This window comes from Bubalus kerabau, chromosome 1 (genome assembly GCF_029407905.1).
Source record: "Bubalus kerabau isolate K-KA32 ecotype Philippines breed swamp buffalo chromosome 1, PCC_UOA_SB_1v2, whole genome shotgun sequence".
Classification (NCBI taxonomy): Eukaryota; Metazoa; Chordata; class Mammalia; order Artiodactyla; family Bovidae; genus Bubalus; species Bubalus kerabau.
Genome location: NC_073624.1, coordinates 63454396 through 63470183, shown reverse-complemented (window position 1 = coordinate 63470183; position 15788 = coordinate 63454396). Strand labels below are relative to the sequence as shown.

Below are 15788 nucleotides of genomic sequence, written 5' to 3'. Positions count from 1 at the left end.
ACAAAAGAGGGAGGGACAGAGAGCTCCATCCCGGGAAGGGAGTCTTAAAAAGAGAGAAGTTTCCAAACACCAGGAAACAATCTCACTGCCGAGTCTGTGCCGAGCCTTGGAAGCACAGAGGGCAACATAACAGGGAGGAAAAATAAATAAACAATTAAAACCCACAGATTACGAGCCCAGTGGTAACTCCTCCAGTGGAGAAGCAGCGCTGACGCCTGCACCCGCCACTAGCAAGTGGGGGCTGGGCAAGGGGGAGTGGGCTGCATCCTTAGAGTAAGGATCTGGCCTGAATCCCCTGAGCGCTATCTGAGCGAACTAATTAGAGCTAGCAAACCAGACTGTGGGATAGCTACCACGCGGAAAGCCAGCCCAAACCTAAGACACAGCCAGGCCCGCGCACAGAACAAAGGACTGAACAGAGAGCCGGCTGCAGACCATCCCCCTCCAGTGACAGGCAGCCAGAGCCGGAAGGGGGCAATCGCAGCCCCAGAGAGACATTATCTACATAACTGTAAGCAGGCTTCTTTGCTAACTAAGACTTCTTGGGGTTCTGGACGGTCAACATCCGCCTGAGGAAGTGTGCCGGTTGTACCCCCAGAAAACTGAGCGGCAGGGAGGCAATAAGTTGCAGCAACTGCACTCACCAAACACCTCATCACCTGAGCTGCACAGACTTGGGAAGGGCACAAAACGCAGGCCCAACAGAGTCTGCGCCTCTCAGGACGACCTGAGTGCCTGACCTGAGTGGCTTAGACCTGGGAGGTGCAAGCAGCCCAGGGCCAGCCTCAGACGGTTCCCTGTGGAGCAACCTAGAGCCTGAGCAGTGTGGGCAGGGAGGCTACATGTGCTGTGAGTGGGGGCAGGCCCAGTGTGGTTAAGGCACTGTGAGCACACACCAGTGTTATTTGTTTGCAGCGTCCCTCCCTCCCCACAGCGCGACTGAACAAGTGAGCCTAAAAAAAAAAAAAAAAAAGTGTCCACCACCACCCCCTTTGTATCAGGGCGGAAATCAGACACTGAAGAGACCAGCAAACAGAAGAAGCTATAACAGAGGGAACCCCTTGGAAGCGACAGGCAATAGATTAAAACCCTGTCGTTAGTACCGACTACATAGAAAGGGGCCTATAGATCTTGAGAAATATAAGCTGGACCAAGGAACTAGCCGAAAATGAACTGACTCCACAATACCCACACCACCACCAGAGAAAGTCCTAGATATATTTTTACTATTTTTACAATCATTCTTTCTTTCTTTTTAATTTTTTTAACATTTTTAAGTCCTCTATTACTCCTTTAATTTTCACTTTTATAGCCTATTACTTTGCAAAAAAAAGGCCCCTAATTTTTTTTAAAAGCAAACTTCATATATATATTATTTATAATTTTTGTGACCTTGTTTTTTTTTTCTTTTTCTCTCTCTTTCTTTTTTTTTTCCTCTTTTTTTCTTCTTTTCTTTAACACTGTATTTTTGAAATTCCAAACTCTACTCTAGATTTTTAATTTTAGCTTTTTGGTATTTGTTATCAATTTTGTACCTATATATTATTTATATATAATTTTTGTGACTTCTTTTTTCTCTCTTCCTTTCTCTTCTTCTTTTTTTTTAACACTGTATTTCTGAAATTCCAAACTCCACTCTAGATTTTTAATTTATGCTTTTTGGTATTTGTTATCAATTTTGTACCTATATTTTCTTTATAATTTTTGTGACTTTGTTTTTGTTTGTTTTTTTTCTCTTTATTTTTCATTGTCTTTTCTTTAACATTGTATTTTTGAAATTCCAAACTCTGCTCTAGATTTTTAATTTTTTCTTTTTGGTATTTGTTATCAATTTTGTACCTATATTTTCTTTATAATTTTTGTGACTTTGTTTTTTTTTTTTCCTCTCTCTTTCTTTTCCTTTTTCTTTGCTTTAACATTGTATTTTTGAAATTCCAAACTCTACTCTAGATTTTTAATTTTTGCTTTTAGGTATTTGTTACTAATTTTGTACCTTTAAGAACCCAAACTTCAGTACCCATATTTTACTTGGGAGCAAGATTACTGGCTTGACTGTTCTCTCCCCATTTGGACTCTCCTTTTTCTCCACCAGGTCGCCTGTGTCTCCATCCTAACCCCTTTCTACTCTACCCAACTCTGTGAATTTCTGTGTGTTCCAGACGGTGGAGAACACTTAGGGAACAGATTACTGGCTGGATCTGTCTCTCTCCTTTTCATTCCCCCCTTTTATTCTCCTGGCCACCTCTGTCTCCTTCCTCCTTCTTCTCTTCCGTGTATAACCCCGTGAACATCTCTGAGCGGTCCAGTTGTGGAGTGCACATAAGGAAGTGATTACTGGCTAGCTTGCTCTCTCCTCCATTGATTCCACCTCATCTCATTCGGGTCACCTCTAACCCCGTCCTCCCTCTTCTCTTCTCCATGTAACTATGTGAAACTCTCTGGGTGACCCTCACGGTGGAGAAATTTTTCATCTTTAACCCAGATGTTTATCAATGGTGCTGTATAGAAGGAGAAGTTTTGAGACTACTGTAAAAATAAGACTGAAAACCAGAAGCAGGAGGCTTAAGTCCAAACCCTGAGAACACCAGAGAACTCCTGACTCCAGGGAACATTAATTGACAGGAGCTCATCAAACACCTCCATACCTACACTGAAACCAAGCACCACCCAAAGGCCAACAAGTTCCAGGGCAAGACATACCATGCAAATTCTCCAGCAAAATAGGAACACAGCCCTGAGCTTCAATATACAGGCTGCCCAAAGTTACTCCAAAACCATTGACATCTCATAACTCATTACTGGACACTTAATTGCACTCCATAGAGAAGAAATCCAGCTACACCTACCAGAACACCGACACAAGCTTCCCTAACCAAGAAACCTTGACAAGCCACCTGTACAAACCCAAACAGAACGAGGAAACTCCACAATAAAGAGAACTCCACAAACTGCCAGAATACAGAAAGGACACCCCAAACTCAGCAATATAAACAAGATGAAGAGACAGAGGAATACCCAGCAGGTAAAGGAACAGGATAAATGCCCACCAAACCAAACAAAAGAGGAAGAGATAGGGAATCTACCTGATAAAAAATTCCAAATAATGATAGTGAAATTGATCCAAGATCTTGAAATCAAAATGGAATCACAGATAAATAGCCTGGAGACAAGGATTGAGAAGATGCAAGAAAGGTTTAACAAGGACCTAGAAGAAATTAAAAAAAAGGTCAATATATAATGAATAATGCAATGAATGAGATCAAAAACACTGTGGAGGAAACAAATAGTAGAATAACAGAGGCAGAAGATAGGATTAGTGAATTAGAAGATAGACTGGTAGAAATAAATGAATCAGAGAGGAAAAAAGAAAAACGAATTAAAAGAAATGAGGACAATCTCAGAGACCTCCAGGACAATATTAAATGCTACAACATTCGAATCATAGGAGACTCAGAAGAAGAAGACAAAAAGAAACCCATGAGAAAAAACTTGAGGAGATAATAGTTGAAAACTTCCCTAAAATGGGGAAGGAAATAATCACTCAAGTGCAAGAAACCCAGAGAGTCCCAAACAGGATAAACCCAAGGCGAAACACCCCAAGGCACATATTAATCAAATTAACAAAGATCAAACACAAAGAACAAATATTAAAAGCAGCAAGAGGAAAACAACAAATAACACACAAGGGAATCCCCATAAGGATAACAGCTGATCTTTCAATAAAAACTCTTCAGGCCAGGAGGGAATGGCAAAACACACTTAAAGTGATGACAGAAAATAACCTACAGCCCAGATTATTGTACCCAGCAAAGATCTAATTCAAATATGACAGAGAAATCAAGAGCTTTACAGACAAGCAAAAGCTGAGAGAATTCAGCACCACCAAAACAGCTCTCCAACAAATACTAAAGGATATTCTCTAGACAGAAAACACAAAAAGGGTGTATAATTCGAACCCCAAACAATAAAGTAAATGGCAACGGGATCATACTTATCAGTAATTACCTTAAATCTAAATGGGTTGAATGCCCCAACCAAAAGACAAAGACTGGCTGAATGGATACAAAAACAAGACCCCTACATATGTTGTCTACAAGAGACCCACCTCAAAACAGGGGACACATACAGACTGAAAGTGAAGGGCTGGAAAAAGATTTTCCATGCAAATAGAGACCAAAAGAAAGCAGGAGTAGCAATACTCATATCAGATAAAATAGACTTTAAAACAAAGGCTGTGAAAAGAGACAAAGAAGGTCACTACATAATGATCAAAGGATCAATCCAAGAAGAAGATAGAACAATTATAAATATATATGCACCCAACATAGGAGCACTGCAATATGTAAGACAAATGCCAACAAGTATGAAAGGAGAAATTAACAATAACACAATAATAGTGGGAGACTTTAATACCCCACTCACACCTATGGATAGATCAACTAAACAGAAAATTAACAAGGAAACACAAACTTTAAACAATACAATAGACCAGTTAGACCTAATTGATATCTATAGGACATTTCACCCCCAAACAATGAATTTCACCTTTTTCTCAAGCGCACACGGAAACTTCTCCAGGATAGATCACATCCTGGGCCATAAATCTAGCTTTGGTAAATTCAAAAAAATAGAAATCATTCCAAGCATCTTTTCTGACCACAATGCAGTAAGATTAGATCTCAATTACAGGAGAAAAACTATTAAAAGTTCCAACATACGGAGGCTGAACAACACACTGCTGAATAACCAAGAAATCACAGACGAAATTAAAAAAAAAAATCAAAATTTGCATAAAAAAGAATGAAAATGAAAACACTACAACCCAAAACCTGTGGGACACTGTAAAAGCAGTGCTAAGGGGAAAGTTCATAGCAATACAGGCATACCTCAAAAAACAAGAATAAAGTCAAATAAATAACCTAACTCTACACCTAAAGCAACTAGAAAAGGAAGAGATGAAGAACCCCAGGGCTAGTAGAAGGAAAGAAATCTTAAAAATTAGGGCAGAAATAAATGCAAAAGAAACAAAAGAGACCATAGCAAAAAGCAACAAAGCCAAAAGCTGGTTCTTTGAAAGGATAAATAAAGTTGACAAACCATTAGCCAGACTCATCAAGAAACAAAGGGAGAAAAATCAAATCAATAAAATTAGAAAGGAAAAGGGAGAGACCATAACAGACAACACAGAAATAAAGGATCATAATCAGCAATTATATGCCAATAAAATGGACAACGAGGAAGAAATGGACAAATTCTTAGAAAAGTACAACTTTCTAAAACTGGGCCCGGAAGAAATAGAAAATCTTAACAGACCCATCACAAGCATGGAAATTGAAACTGTAATCAGAAATCGTCCAGCAAACAAAAGCCCAGGTCCAGACGGCTTCACAGCTGAATTCTACCAAAAATTTAGAGAAGAGCTAACACCTATCCTACTCAAACTCTTCCAGAAAATTGCAGAAGATGGTAAACTTCCAAACTCATTCTATGAGGCCACCATCACCCTAATACCAAAACCTGAAAAGATGCCACAAAAAAAGAAAACTACAGGCCAATATCACTGATGAAAATAGATGCAAGAATCCTTAACAAAATTCTAGCAATCAGAATCCAACAACACATTAAAAAGATCATACACCATGATCAAGTGGGCTTTATCCCAGGGATGCAAGGATTCTTCAATATCCGCAACTCAATCAGTGTAATACGCCATATTAACAAATTGAAAAATAAAAGCCGTATGATTATCTCAATAGAAGCAGAGAAATCCTTTGACAAAATTCAACATCCATTTATGATAAAAAACTCTCCAGAAAGCAGGAATAGAAGGAACATACCTCAACATAATAAAATCTATATATGACAAAGCCACAGCAAACATTATTCTCAATGGTGAAAAATTGAAAGCATTTCCTCTAAAGTCAGGAACAAGACAAGGGTGCCCACTCTCATCACTACTATTCAACATAGTTTTGGAAGTTTTGGCCACAGAAATCAGAGCAGAAAAAGAAACAAAAGGAATCTAAATTGGAAAAGAAGAAGTAAAACTCTAACTGTTTGCAGATGACCTGATCCTCTATATAGAAAACCCTAAAGACTCCACCATAAAATTACTAGAGCTATTCAATGAATATAGTAAAGTTGCAGGATATAAAATCAACACAGAGAAATCCCTTGCATTGCTATACACAAATAATGAGAAAATAGAAAGAGAAATTAAGGAAACAATTCCATTCACCATTGCAACGAAAAGAATAAAATACTTAGGAATATATCTACCTAAAGAAACTAAAGACCTATATATAGAAAACTATAAAACACTGGTGAAAGAAATCAAAGAGGACACTAATAGATGGAGAAATACACCATGTTCATGGATTGGAAGAATCAATATAGTGAAAATGAGTATATTACCCAAAGCAATCTACAGATTCAATGCAATCCCTATCAAGCTACCAATGGTATTCACAGAGCTGGAACAAATAATTTCACAGTTTATATGGAAATACAAAAAACCTCGAATAGCCAAAGCAATCTTGAGAAAGAAGAATGGAACTGGAGGAATCAACCTGCCTGACTTCAGGCTCTACTACAAGCCACAGTCATCAAGACAGTATGGTACTGGCACAAAGACAGAAATATACATCAATGGGACAAAATAGAAAGCCTAGAGATAAATCCATGCGCCTATGGACACCTTGTCTTTGACAAAGGAGGCAAGAATATACAATGGATTAAAGACAATCTCTTTAACAAGTGGTGCTGGGAAAACTGGTCAACCACTTAGAAAAGAATGAAACTGGAACACTTTCTAACACCATACACAAAAATAAACTCAAAATGGATTAAAGATCTAAACATAAGACCAGAAATTATAAAACTCTTAGAGGAGAATATAGGCAAAACACTCTCTGACATACATCACAGCAGAATCCTCTATGACCCACCTCCCAGAATATTGGAAATAAAAGCAAAAATAAACAAATGGGACCTAATTAACCTTAAAAGCTTCTGCACAACAAAGCAAACTATAAACAACATTAAAAGACAGCCTTCAGAATGGAAGAAAATAATAGCAAATGAAGTAACTGACAAACAACTAATCTCAAAAATATACAAGCAACTCCTACAGCTCAATACCAGAAAAATAAATGACCCAATCAAAAAATGGGCCAAAGAACTAAATAGACATTTCTCCAAAGAAGACATACAGATGGCTAACAAACACATGAAAAGATGCTCAACAGCACTCATTATCAGAGAAATGCAAATCAAAACCCCTATGAGGTACCATTTCACTCCAGTCAGAATGGCTGCAATCCAAAAGTCTACAAGCAATAAATGCTGGAGAGGGTGTGGAGAAAAGGGAACCCTCTTATACTGTTGGTGGGAATGCAAACTAGTACAGCCACTATGAAGAACAGTGTGCAGATTCCTTAAAAAAACTGGAAATAGAACTGCCTCATGATCCAGCAATCCCACTGCTGGGCATACACACTGAGGAAACCAGAATTGAAAGAGACACATGTACCCCAATGTTCATCGCAGCACTGTTTATAATAGTCAGGACATGGAAGCAACCTAGATGTCTACCAGCAGATGAATGGATAAGAAAGCCATACACAATGGAGTATTACTCAGCCATTAAAAAGAATACATTTGAATCAGTTCTAATGAGGTGGATGAAACTGGAGCCTATTATACAGAGTGAAGTAAGCCAGAAAGAAAACACCAATATAGTATACTAATGCATATATATGGAATTTAGGAAGATGGTAACAATAACCCTGTATACGAGACAGCAAAAGAGACACAGATGTATAGAACAATCTTTTGAACTCTGTGGGAGAGGGAGAGGGTGAGATGATTTGGGAGAATGACATTGAAACATGTATAATATCATATATGAAACGAGTTGCCAGTCCAGGTTCGATGCACAATACTGGATGCTTGGGGCTGGTGCACTGGGACCACCCAGAGGGATGGTATGGGGAGGGAGGAGGGAGGAGGGTTCAGGATGGGGAGCACATGTATACCTGTGGCGGATTCATTTTGATATATGGCAAAACCAATACAATAAAGGAAAAAAAAAAGTGAAAGAGGAGAGTGAAAAAGTTGGCTTAAAGCTCAACATTCAGAAAACTAATATCATGGCATCCGGTCCCATCACTTTATGGGGAATAGATGGGGAAACAGTGGAAACAGTGTCAGACTCTATTTTTTTGGGCTCCAAAATCACTGCAGATGGTGACTGCAGCCATGAAATTAAAAGACGCTTACTCCTTGGAAGGAAAGTTATGATCAACCTAGATAGCATATTCAAAAGCAGAGACATTAGTTTGCCAACAAATGTCAGTCTATTCACAGCTATGGTTTTTCCTCTGGTCATGTATGGATGTGAGATTTGGACTGTGAAGAAGGCTGAGCACTGAAGAATTGATACTTTTGAACTGCCGTGTTGGAAAAGACTCTTGAGAGTCTCTTGGACTGCAAGGAGATCTAACCAGTCCATTCTGAAGGAGATCAGCCCTGGGATTTCTTTGGAGGCAATGATGCTGAAGCTGAAACTCCGGTACTTTGGCCATCTCAAGCAAAGAGTTGACTCATTGGAAAAGATTCTGATGCCGGGAGGGACTGGGGGCAGGAGGAGAAGGGGACGACAGAGGTTGAGATGGCTGGATGGCATCACTGACTCGATGGACGTGAGTCTGAGTGAACTCTGAGAGTTGGTGATGGACAGGGAGGCCTGGCGTGCTGCGATTCATGGGGTCTCGAAGAGTCGGACACAACTGAGCGACCGAACTGAATGAACATATATATATATGGAATGTAGAAAAATGGTACTGAAGAACTTACTTCAAGGGCCACTATGGAGAAACAGACATAGTGAATAGATTTATGAACGTGGGGGGAGGTGAGGAGAGGGTGAGATGTATGGAAAGAGTAACATGGAAACTTATATTACCATATATAAAATGGATAGCCAACAGGAATTTGCTGTATGTCTCAGGAAACTCAAACAGGGGCTCTGTATCAACCTAAAGGAATGGGATGGAGAGGGAGATGGGAGGGTGGTTCAAAAGGGAGGGGATATATGTGTACACATGGCTGATTCATGTTGAGGTTTGACAGAAAATAACAAAATTCTGTAAAGCAATTAACCTTCAATTAAAAAAAATTTAAAAGTTTGCCAAAATATCAAGAAATTGTGAAAATTTTCATATATAAAGCTATTTTTAGTTTTTTCATGTGTATCATATCCTGGATAATTCCAGACGTGTATATGTGCTATAAGCTTAAAAATAGTTTAGGAGTGACAAATGCACACAAGAGAAAAATAGCTCCTTCATATGAGATAATAAAAGGGTCCCTGAACAATGCATGGCTAGCTTCATGAAGCAGAGGGAGATGGATCGTTCTCTTGGCAAGGGAGTCTATGTGGTGCTTCCAAATTCAGCTTTTGAGTCATCTGAATCTATAGAAGCTTCAAACTAATTCTCTGTCCCCAACATTTCCTAGTCAACACACTAATATTCACATGAGACAGGAGGAAAAGTTTTGAATTAAATCATTTATATAATTAAGGAGACTATAGGACCAGGATTTATTATTGGTAATGCCATCTCCTTGGTTATGAGATGATTGAAATATTAAAGTTATATGTATCTTTTTCTTTTAGCTCTCAGATGCATTTTGAAGATGCCAGCACAGTGCACAGGCCTCCTATTCATTACGCAAGCTTCATCAATCTTGTTTTATTAAGCACTTAATTCTAAGTGACTTCTGCCTTGCTAGTATCATGTAGAGTACCAAGGTTTCATTGTCTAATGAAGTCATTATTGACTTCAGAACAAACACTTTAACTAATTGGTTAGATCCTTATTGTTTTGAGTATCTGTTATTCATACACTGTCTATTTATCAAGGGCATGTTAGATTAAAAGTTCTATTTTTGTAAGATTTCCCATTTATTTCTATTACTCATGAAATATTAAATAATTGTGGTTAATGGAAGTGGTTATTTTATAAAAGTCAACATTGAGGTCTTCTATGGGATACAAAGATGAACATAGCAATTCTCAAGAGAGATTCACTATATAGGAGAATTAGGAGGCCACTGAGAATGCCAAGTATGGCTTCCAGAAATCCCTCATGGTCTATACCTTAGCAGAGATTTGGCCTTGACTTTGCTTAATTCCCAGGAGATCAATGTATGACTTTCTTTATAGGTCAAAACAACTGGACGTGAAAAATTTGAGCTATTTGTGCAGCCAGAGAAATACCAGATCCTAGTTTAAGTATCTATGCTCATAATACCCAATATTGTCATATTCCTTGCAGTTCTCTCTTTAAATATTGCTCCCTTAAACTTCTAGACCAACTTTATTGAAAAGGAGGATAGTGTATTTCCACATCTTCTATAGGTTTCTGACATTGTTTTTATTTCCTGAACTATTTCCCTTGAGTCACCATAAAATAGAGAAAATTTAGTGAAATTTGATTAATGTGACATTTGCTAGTGTCTGGCAGGGAAGCAATGATTTTGCATTTTATTACTCACAGCAGAAATGTGAATATCAGAAATAAGGAGAAGGGATCTGTCATGATTTTAGCAAAACAAATAAACAGAATGATATATCTAGCAGAGATGGAAATTAAGTGAATAGGTTTGTATGCATAGGAGAGGTTTCCCTACACATTTCTGGAATATCCCTTTGGATCAGTTGCCTCATGCAAAAGATAAACGTGGGGCAGAACTTCAAGGGAATAAAATGTTTTTTATAAAGCTTAATAGCTGAAAAATAAGGATGTTCAAATGGAAAATGCACTGGGGTACTATCTGGATGACAGAGCTGCTATGATCTGAGGCAAGTGGTTACTTTTCAGTTTGTGCTTCCATACAAAAAGAAAAGTAGATAAATGCTGCATATCCTGTGGATTCATGTTGATGTATGACAAAACCAATACAATATTGTAAAGTAATTAGCCTCCAATTAAAATAAATAAATTTATATTAAAATAAAAATAAAAAAACAAAAAGATAAAAAAATAGAAATGTTTTTATATGTATATTCTTAGCAAATCACAGAAGATGCCAAACATTAATGATTTCAATGGAATTATAGACAAATCTTTAAGTGAATATATTTCCTATTAAATAACATAATTAAGCTATTTATTCTATTTTATTATACATATATATAAGTATAGAGCATTCTCATGTTATGTTAATTACTTCATAAATATTAATATTAAAATAAAATTAATAATTTAATCATTAAACACTTTAAAGTTTATTTTATTTGCTAAGAAGATCTTTAATTGATTTATATCATATAAAGTAATGAGTTCTGCACAAAGAAAAATGGGTTACTACTTTAGTCTTTTAAATTTCATTTTTGATCTTTTGAAGGAAATGAGATCATCCGTTTCTGTTTTTTTAAGTGGTGGTCCTCTAATAAATACATAATAGAAAAAAGAAAAATGAATATTTTATAGGATTATTCCAACAAAATTGCAAGGGGTTACATTAAATGTACAAGTGCCACATCCAGAGAGCAGTTTTACTCTGGGATGGGGTTGCTTCTGAGTTGCTGAGAAGTAGCCAAATACATTGAGTTGTGATGTCAGGCTTGCACTGGTGATGAAGATCTACCAAAATCAACCAGTAACTGGGGAAATTTCTCTAGTGCCAACAGGTGGAGGAGGTAATCTTTCTGTGGATCTTGTCCTTTTTATATTAAAAAAAAATCCAATTTGTGTTTCTTCATATAAAAAGTAAATGATCAGGCTATACTTTAGGTTAGGAGCTTCTTTTTTTCTATTAGTAAATAAAATTAACTAATTTCTTCATTAAAAAACTGAAATACATACTGTTTACTATTTATTTTTCAGTACATTGAAATTGATATCATAGTTTCCTGAAGCATTTAGTTACAACCTGAGTAAATAAAAATACTTCATTTGTGGAAATGCAAAAAAAATAAAATAAAATAAAATAAAATAAATGTACAAAATAAAGAGTATAAATTTCATATAAATAAAGAGTATAAATTTCATATAAATAAAGAGTATAAATTTCATTTATCATCTCTCAGTAGTGTGATAGTAGTGTAGTATGAAGATTTTCTAATTAAAATGAGAAGTATTATATAAAGCACAAATCATGTATATGTTTTAATATATAATGAAAGTAAGTTAAAAAAATGACATCAGCATGAATTAGAGATAATGTTTTAGAATTGTATTAATGATGATGACATTGATCATAATAAATTATATCTTTCATCTCTTCCCTTTTAATACACTTTTCACCTGCTGCTGCTGCTAAGTCGCTTCAGTCGTGTCTGACTCTGTGCAACCCCACAGACCGCAGCCCACCAGGCTCCCCGGTCACTGGGATTGTCTAGGCAAGAACACTGGAGTTGGTTGCCATTTCCTTCTCCAATGCATGAAAGTGAAAAATGAAAGTGAAGTCGGTCAGTTGTGTCCGACTCCTAGCGACCCCATGGACTGCAGCCTGCCAGGCTCTGCCGCCCATGGGATTTTCCAGGCAAGAGTACTGAAGTGGGTTGTCATTGCCTTCTCCAACTTTTCACTTAAATATATTTAAAAGAAGAGAGAGAGAAATGAACCACACCGTGATCACAGAGTTTGTCCTTCTAGGCCTTTCTGATGATCCTGAGCTTCACATTGTGATTTTCCTCTTTTTATTAATCACATATGTATTAAGTGTCACTGGAAACCTGACCATCATCACCCTAACCTGGGTGGACTCCCATCTCCAGACACCAATGTACTTCTTTCTCCGAAATTTCTCTTTCTTAGAAATCTCCTTTACTACTGTGTGCATCCCTAGATTTCTGGGGGCAATTATCACCAGGGACAAGACTATTTCTTACAACAATTGTGCAGCCCAACTATTTTTCTCTATTTTCATGGGGGTGACTGAATTTTACATTCTAACCGCCATGTCCTATGACTGCTATGTTGCCATCTGCAAGCCCCTGCGTTACACAACCATCATGAGCAGGAAACTCTGCAGCCTGCTTGTGCTCTGCGCTTGGCTCGGTGGGTTTCTGACCATTTTCCCACCCCTTATGCTTCTCCTCCAGCTGGATTACTGTGCTTCCAATGTCATTGATCACTTTTTGTGTGACTATTTTCCCCTTTTACAATTGTCTTGTTCAGATACATGGCTCCTAGAAGTAATGGGTTTTTACTTTGCTTTGGTTAGTTTGCTGTTCACTTTGGCATTGGTGATTTTGTCTTATATGTACATTGTCAGGACTATTTTGAGAATCCCATCTGCCAGTCAGAGAAAAAAGGCCTTCTCCACTTGTTCCTCTCACATGATTGTCATTTCCATCTCCTATGGAAGCTGTATATTCATGTATGCTAATCCCTCGGCCAAAGAAAAGGCATCATTGACAAAAGGGGTAGCTATTCTCAATACCTCTGTGGCCCCCATGCTGAACCCCTTCATCTACACCTTGAGAAACCAGCAAGTAAAACAAGCCTTCAAAGACATGGTCTATAAAGCAGTGTTTTGTGCTAATAAATGATTTTTTGGGGGGTCAAAAACACTTTAAAGAACAATTAGGTTAAATTTTTAAATTCCTAAATATCTGTATAACTCTGCTTGCAGTTTATATCCTTTTACCAGGCCACATGACTGCTAATATATACTTTTTCAGTCTATTTCTTCCATTTCTCCAGTCATTGTTTATTGACATTTAAAGTATAGTAAAAGTTAAATGTCCTATAGCATATTCTAGAATAGAATTGTATTTCTTTAAGACATACTTTAGAACATGAAGTTAAAAACAGTTTTAATCCTGTAAATATCAGTCCCTAAAATGAGCATATGATATCACATTGTACTTTAAATGCAAAGTTTCAAAATTAGTGTGTAATATCTTATTTATTTTCACAATGAGCACTGATAATTTCTTAACATTAAAGAATCTACCTGTTATATATTATAATACAGTAAATTCATTCCAAAAATATCATATAGAGTAGTGCATTGCACTTTAAATGTAGTTCTTTATACTTTGTGAAATTAAGTGCATATTTTCAAGATAAATATTTATCAAGATATTATGTATTAATTATAGAATTTCCTTGTTCTGTATCATTTAAAAAAAAATGCTGATATTTAAAAATTCAAAAAATCAAGTAAAACTAAAACACTTCCACTTTCTTGAGCTCATTGATCGCATTTATGACAGTTATTCTAAATTTTTTGTCAGATATTTACTTACCTCCATTTTTTTTAGGGTCTATGTTTTGAGATTTATTTTGTCTGGTTGATTGGGGTACTTTTCTGTATGTTTTATGCTCCTTTTAACTGTGTTGTTATCTACACATTTGACAAAACAACCACCTTTACAGGGGAATCCATCACCATTCAGTCCACCTAGAGATTCTGAGGGGTCTTTTAAGTATTTTCTGAGGCTGCATCTTTTCAGATTTGTGTGTGAAGATTCCTAACTAGAAGATTTTATCTATTTTTTTTTTTTTTTTGCATGGAGCCCATAGTCTCTTGCTCCCTCTGTTTCTGTTTGCTGTAACTCAGCTCCTTGAAGTGACAGCACATCACCCAGCCCTTTTTTGACTTCAGTAGCCCTTAGGCATTTATAGTATGTCAGGTCCCATAGAGGCCCCAATAAAAACTACACAGACACTAGTGTTTCCCCAGTCCCTGAAAAGCCCAGATGCCGGATACATGCTCCACACTATTCTTTTTCCCTTCAGTGAGGGAGAGTCACTGAGTTGCACTGGCCTCAGTCTGCTACAGGTGGGTCTTCTGGACATAAAATTTTCCAAAGAATCCTCTTATATTGTCATAAAACATGTATTAATTAAGTTACATCCTTCTAAATTATTTGAATCTCAATTTATAGTGTAGTATATGATCAGAGTTTTTTGTAAACATTTCTCATACACCTGAGAATTATATGTAATGGTAGTTGAATGCATTGTTCTATTTGAGTCAGCTAGTATATACAAGTTCATTAATCACATGATTTAAATCTGTACTCTTACTCTTTACACCATTACTGAGTTACTTAAAATTTCCAAAACAACTGTGGAGCAGTTTCTTTCTGTTCATAGTCATGCCATGTTTTTATTTATTTTTTTATTTTTAATATAAATGTATTTATTTTAATTGGAGGCTAATTACTTTACAATATTGTATTGGTTTTGCCATACATCAACATGCTTTTATTTTTAAAAATATTAACACTGTATATTTATGAAGACCCAAATTTGGGATCGTTATATCTTCTGGGACATAATTGTTTATCATGAGAAACCACCAATTCCTCTCTATCTGAAGCACACTTTTCTTCTTTAATGTCAGCATTATCAGCATTTAAAATATATATATTAAATATATATATATATAATACATTACTTTTATGGCATATTTTGTGCCTATCAATCATTTACTTTTGAGAGGATATTAGCATATTCTGTAGAACATCCGAAACCAGGTACATATTTTTATGTATTTGTCAGCTAGTTATTAGGTTTTCCCAATAAGGGTATAAATATGGGTAGAAGAAGAGGATGTAATCCACCAGAAATTTATTTTAAAGAAGTCTAAATCATCTCTTCATAAATTTTACTTTTGCCTTCTGGACCTGTTCAAGTGTGATCTCCCAAGTACTCTCTCCCTTTAATGATAGACTGTTGTAAATGACCTGGTTTATCAATCAGAAGGTCCAATAATACTCAGTTCATTATGGAAAGCTCAAATCTAATGGTGAATTGAGGTCC

The 15788-nt window shown here is 36.6% G+C and overlaps 1 protein-coding gene across 1 annotated transcript; it reads left to right on the top strand.

Annotated features, from left to right (window-relative positions):
- The first annotated feature begins 12628 nt into the window (after positions 1 to 12628).
- Positions 12629 to 13564, top strand: LOC129641557 (olfactory receptor 6C3-like). Its single transcript, XM_055566239.1, has one exon. It carries the CDS (start codon positions 12629 to 12631, stop codon positions 13562 to 13564), a length of 936 nt encoding a protein of 311 aa, XP_055422214.1.
- The last annotated feature ends 2224 nt before the right edge of the window (positions 13565 to 15788 follow it).

Excerpts from the sequence above, each read along its gene's own strand:
- LOC129641557 (XM_055566239.1), top strand. The coding sequence starts at position 12,629 with ATGAACCACACCGTGATCACAGAGTTTGTCCTTCTAGGCCTTTCTGAT.